At 30.9% G+C, this 6,089-nt stretch overlaps 1 protein-coding gene across 1 annotated transcript; it reads right to left on the reverse strand.

The window, feature by feature from the left end:
- Positions 1 to 1,649: 1,649 nt before the first annotated feature.
- Positions 1,650 to 5,546, reverse strand: LOC145317048 (histone H1-like). The gene is made up of 5 exons (XM_080157927.1): positions 5,159 to 5,546; positions 4,518 to 4,594; positions 3,700 to 3,787; positions 2,466 to 2,648; positions 1,650 to 1,892 (listed from the first exon to the last, which is right to left on the reverse strand). The coding sequence occupies exons 1-5, from the start codon at positions 5,249 to 5,251 to the stop codon at positions 1,773 to 1,775; spliced, it is 561 nt and encodes a 186-aa protein (XP_080014053.1). The 5' UTR covers positions 5,252 to 5,546; the 3' UTR covers positions 1,650 to 1,772.
- Between the last annotated feature and the right edge of the window lie 543 nt (positions 5,547 to 6,089).

Here is a 6,089-nt window from a genome sequence, read left to right on the forward strand (position 1 = left end):
AAAGTTAAAAAGAATTTATGGTGGGCGAGATCCTTCGTTACAGACATAAAAAGCTTACTATACTTTATATAAAAGGATAACAACCTAGTATAATACCACATAAATTAGTGCTTTTTCAAAACCAGTTTTTGAACAATCGAAACCCACCGTTCCTTTTTAAAAGATATATTTTATAGCCCCGGCCCTGGAGGTAATTTAATTCTGTTGTTTACTACGGGATGCTTTTACTAAAATAAGAATTAAAATTAAGTTTTAGTGTCAGTTAGTAGTAGTAGCACACAACAGACATTCATTTTTTATTGACGTCCTAGCTATGTACAGAAGCTTAACTAAATATTTATTTCAGGACAATTTCACCTTTGCAACCCTTTCAAAAATAAAAACATCCGTAGAATTTTGATTTTAATTTTCTATCAAATATTAAAGGTGTATATCACCCAGACCATTCCTCAGATCTTTTGATTCAGACAAAAAATAAGTGTTGTAACACGTAAAATCGAAAATTAAAAAACAAGCAAATTTCAAATAATTTTTTAAAAATTACCACCAAGGTAAACATTTTTGCTAACTGTAAGTTCTTACAAAGTTGAAGAAATCAGATAATTCAATGAAAAAACAACAATAAATTTACTTTCAGACTTATAGAGTGAGGGAAAAAGAGGCATCATATAACACTCTTTGCGTGCTAAAATTGAATGCTCTATATCAAAGGAATCTAATTTTTTACCATGTCCTAAAACCAAATTCTATTCTAACGGAATCTTAATGGTTTCAAAAACAGTTTCATCATAATTACAATTATAATTTCGAAGAACAGTAAAAAGCCGAAACTTAAGTCACGGGCAAAACTGGTTTTTATCTTATGATTGTACATTTTTATATTCGTAGAAGGCTGGATACGATACGATGCTTGACATAATGTTTCTGTTCTAATCCACCAAATATTAATCGGTTTCGAAGCGATACAGTAAGCAAGTATTCTATACCTAACATTTATATTTTCTTATCAGCGGAATAACGCTGTATGCTTAATATATAAAAAAATTCAAAATATGAAAATAATTGTACCTTTACAACTTTGCAAGAGTTGAATGGATAAACCAGAAGCTGTATGCATTTATTAAAATATCTGGAAACCATACAATATTCTATTTTTGTATCAGAATGACGTGATCATTCAATATTTCATATTTAATTTTTATTCGGAAATTCTCGTGCATTAGTTTAGAATAGAAAAAATTAATAAATAAAGAAATCATAAGAGATAAGTTATAATTTAGATGTACGTACCAAACTCTAACAATATAAACTAAAGATTAAAACTATTGGTTCAAGAGTTTGAAAACTGTTAGTTTGACCTAACCAATAATAGTTTTTTACCAGGTTAATTACAATATGGCTCCGAAACAAATTTTGTCCGCTTGACAAGAACTATTTCTAAGTCATTCTAGCTATAATAAGATGCGATAAATAACTATTTCGACAATGAACGGATCTAGGGAATTGGTAGCTTTATATTTAAATCTTATACTTTACAACGTTTTCTTCAGAGCGTTACGGTCAGACAAACCAAATGGTGCATACAGAAGCTTTGCTACTAAAAACAGTCTGGCCATACAGATATAACTATAAATGACAAAAGAAAAATATTCTTTGGGTAAAGTTTATTACAATACAATAATACTACAAGTCATCTGGTTCATTTTATCAAAATACATTATGTAAAAACTATCAAACAAATAAAATAATAAAGTCAAAACAAATAATACTAGTTATTTTGCTTTAGTTGCAGCAGCCGCTTTCTTGCCAACCTTCTTGGTGGGAGTTTTCTTTGGTTTGTCGGCAGCTTTTACTTTAGCGGCGGCAGTTTTCTTCTTCGGTGTTCCACTGGCCTGAAACATTAAAATTATGCAATGTAGATCAAATAACAAAAATCATAGTTAATTTTTTAAAAGCGAAGCCTTTCTAGAATTAGGGTCGGTCCCGTCCGTAACAGATTACAGTTAATTTAGGAAAGTTAGAATTTTACAATTTAGAAAGCGTAACAACTCTAATAGTTACCAGAAAGTACGTAAGTCCATTTAAAACATTAATTTTTAACATTTTTTATGAGACATATGATCATTTTATTCTCATTTCGGATTTTTGAGATACTAAATCCTATTTAGTTAGAATACTATAAGCGAAGAATCTCTTAAATGCAAGTTTGTCCTGCCGTTTTAGAGCTTCGCTTTTACAGATTATATCATACTATTTAAACAAACTTTGGTAAATTTCAAAGATATCTGAAATTGCTGGCCAAAGTAGTTGCACTCTAAATGTCTAGATGTGGTTTTGGGTTATTCTTTAGACTTCCGAAACCCTCACTAGGCTAGGGGCGAAGCAATATAAAAGCATGAAAATAATAAGGCCCCACCAAAATACTTATACATTATCTGCTTAAATTCTTTACAGTTCTGCATTACCTTAGTTCCCTCTGCTGGCTGTTTAGGAGTCTTTGAAGGCTTTTTGGCGGGGGGAGCTTTGGCCTTAACAGCCTTCTCTGCACTTTTCTTGGGACTTTTGGCAGCTTTGGGACTCTTGGGTGCTTTGGGCTCTGCAGCTTTTTTGGGGCTCTTTGAAGCTTTCGCTGCTGCTGGCTTCTTGGCCTAAACATAATAAATAATCACAAAACCTTCCAATTACAGAAGCATATCTTATTTAAAAAGATATCTAACATTGGGGACATTTTAAGGGCTTGTTTTCTTAAACATCAAAAAAAAGATAATCAACAGTAAGAATTAAACAATAACAGGCAGACATTATAAGAAAAATCTATCCAATCACTATAAAGATATCAGGCTTAGCTTTTTGTAATTATCCCTCCCAGTAATAAAATAGTTTTCTACAAATCTTTAAAGTCGAACATAAGACTTAAATTAAATCCTATTAAACCATCCTTGTGATTCATAACAAACCTACTAAAAGAAAACCCAAAATAAGTAAATCTATCCGACCTGACAAAGCAGTTTTTAATCTTATTTTTAATTTTAATATCCGCGGAAAGTAGTCTATAATACGATGCGATAAAGAACTATTATAGACACATCTTTGTGTTAACTACTATGTTAAAATCCTACCGGAGGAGGAGCTCCAAGTTTATAACTGTTGGCTCCCTTACCAGACTATAGAAATATCCTACCTGACGGGGAGGAGCTCCAAGTTTATAGCTGTTGGCTCCCTTACCAGACTATAGAAATATCCTATCGGAGGGGAGGAGCTCTAAGTTTATAGCTGTTGGCTCCCTTACTAGACTATAGAAATATCCTACCGGAGGGGGAGGAGCTCCAAGTTTATAGCTGTTGGCTCCCTTACCAGACTATAGAAATATCCTACCGGAGGAGGAAGAGCTCCAAGTTTATAGCTGTTGGCTCCCTTACCGGACTATAGAAATATCCTATCGGAGGGGAGGAGCTCTAAGTTTATAGCTGTTGGCTCCCTTCCCAGACTATAGAAATATCCTACCAGAGGGGGAGGAGCTCCAAGTTTATAGCGGTTAGCTTCCTTACCAGACTATAGAAATATCCTACCGGAGGGGGAGGAGCTCCAAGTTTATAGCTGTTAGCTCCCTTACCAGACTATAGAAATATCCTACCGGAGGGGGAGGAGCTCCAAGTTTATAGCTATTGGCTACCTTACCAGACTATAGAAATATCCTACCGGAGGGGGAGGAGCTCCAAGTTTATAGCTGTTGGCTCCCTTACCAGACTCCTTCGCCATCTTCAACTGTCCAGTCTCCAAACCTTTCCTAAATAAAACAAAAGATTAAGTAAAACAAAATGATTTATACAGATCTTAAAAAGTTAGAAAGGAAATAAATATCTAAACCAAAAAAATTGTTAGGGAATAGTACCTTTTGTGGCAACGCCCCTTAAGGGACAATTCGTAGTATTTTTAAAATTGCTTTTAATATGTTATTTTTTTAGGTTAGGTTAGATTGGGTTATGTAATTGCCCAACAAGGTTAGATAATTGGCCCCGCAGGGGCTAGAAATAGGGAGAAAAGGTGCGTTGCCACGAAAGGGACTATTCCCAATTGTTATTAATTTGAAGCTATAACAAATCATTGAATATAATCGATCTAATTAGATTTACTTTTTTAATATAAAATATCCAGAGAAATTTACAAGCCATTTATCTACCTTACCCCGCCCACCTCTAGTTGTTAGTTGCTTTGTTTTTATTAAAAGTTTCTTGTTAGATATCACGAAAATAACAGCTCTGATTAAGTTAAGCTTTTTAGAGAATATCACTTAAATTTTAGGGTGGTTCTAGGCTTTTTTATTTCTAAATAAAGTCACTAAAGAATAAGAGAGAAGCAGATAAAACTTAATTAGTATAAAACAAAAATATATATATTTAAAATTGAACAAAAACAAGTTTCGAACCATCAATCTAAAGGATCGAACTTTTTAGAAATTAAACTATATATAAATTTAAAAAATAGAGGAAAACTAGATAAAAAAATAAAGAACTTACTGCAAAGCAGATTTGATATAATGTTTTGATTTTTCTGCATCAACTTCAAACTGACTAACCAAGTATTTTACAATCACCTAAATTCAAAATAATTCAAATAAATCAAAAGTTAGAAACTCAAGAGATTAAAATAATTAAGATAATTACGAAATGTTGAAGTAAAATTTTAACTTATTTTAGATTTTAAAAGCCATAGAATAATTGCAAAGAAAATTTTTAGAATTAGCCATAAAAAATGAAATAATAAGAATCTAAAACTTCACGTAATACCCATTTGATAAAAAAAATACAAATTATACCAAAATTGACAAAGTTATACAAGAAAAAATTTTGCATTTTAAATACAAAAAGAATGTGCATATAGAAATTCTCGAAAAGACCTAAAAAAGAAATATAAATCAGTGGAATACAGTAGAAGGTTTTGAACACCTTAATACAATTTAAATTGCAATACTTTCCTTCACTTTATTCACCCTCAAATAAATTCGGATCTCCTTATGGTGTACGCCAACCATATAAATTAAATAATGTTAAATAATGAGCAAACACAATTGAGAAACAACAATATTTGAAAAATAGATCTATCAGGACGACATTCCTGCAAATCACTCCATATGAATCGAAAAACATTTATTTTCTACCTGTTTGGAAGTTCCATTTCTGCTGCCATCAGCTTTGATAGCCTCAACTACCATAGAAATATAACTTTTCTTATCTTCTTGCTTATTCTCCATTTTTTAAATTACAAATTTAAATTTAACACTAAAAACTAATAAACTTAAAGGACCTAATGATATGAAAGGTTACCGTGGACTATTTAATAATATTATGAAATTCATTTCTTTGGAAAAAAAAACAGTACAATTTTAGCGGGCTTTGGTGTTCAAACAAATTGGGAGATTTTTATGTTTTTTATTACTTAATCTATTTCTATATGTTATTATTGTATTTGTATTATATTTAAATAAGACGAATTTGTGTATAATGTATTTCTTAATAGATTTTTAAAATTCTGAAAATATTTTTAATTGCGATGTTGTATGAACTTCCTTTTAATGAAAAAATATATTTTTTCAAAATAAAAAAGTTATATTAATCATCAATAGATATTTATTTGATAGTAAAACTAAATATAATCGTAATTTTAGTTAATTTTTTTTCAAAAAAAAAGTTTGATTAAGTTTAATATTTAAAATGTTGTCAATAACTCCCAGTGAGATAAAAATAAATTTTACTGAGTACAAATAAGTAACAATCATGGAAAGAGGGGATGTTGGACTGAAAATTACACTGGTACCCAAAGGTTTATAACTTTACATCCTCGTTATATTAATCATTGGTCAAAAACTTTGGGTACATTTATTGAATTTTGGTCCATTTTAAACTAATTTTGTGCAAACTTTTAAGCAAATAACTTAAACAACTGCAGGGGTAATTTTGATAATCATCAGTCGGGATGTATAGCAATTTATCGTTCATTATCCAATCCCTAAAGATCCCTGACTAATAATGTCTAGGTTACTAACTTTTCTAAAAGTTTGTACTATATTACATTTTATTCTATTCTTTTTG

This window comes from Acartia tonsa, chromosome 4 (assembly GCF_053477335.1).
Source record: "Acartia tonsa isolate MP-2025a chromosome 4, ASM5347733v1, whole genome shotgun sequence".
Classification (NCBI taxonomy): domain Eukaryota; kingdom Metazoa; phylum Arthropoda; class Copepoda; order Calanoida; family Acartiidae; genus Acartia; species Acartia tonsa.

Excerpts from the sequence above, each read along its gene's own strand:
- LOC145317048 (XM_080157927.1), bottom strand. The coding sequence starts at position 5,251 with ATGGAGAATAAGCAAGAAGATAAGAAAAGTTATATTTCTATGGTAGTT. Across the intron at positions 4,595-5,158 it reads GAAATGGAACTTCCAAACAG|GTGATTGTAAAATACTTGGT; the intron begins GTAGAAAATAAA and ends TTTTGAATTTAG. Across the intron at positions 3,788-4,517 it reads TATATCAAATCTGCTTTGCA|GAAAGGTTTGGAGACTGGAC; the intron begins GTAAGTTCTTTA and ends TGTTTTATTTAG.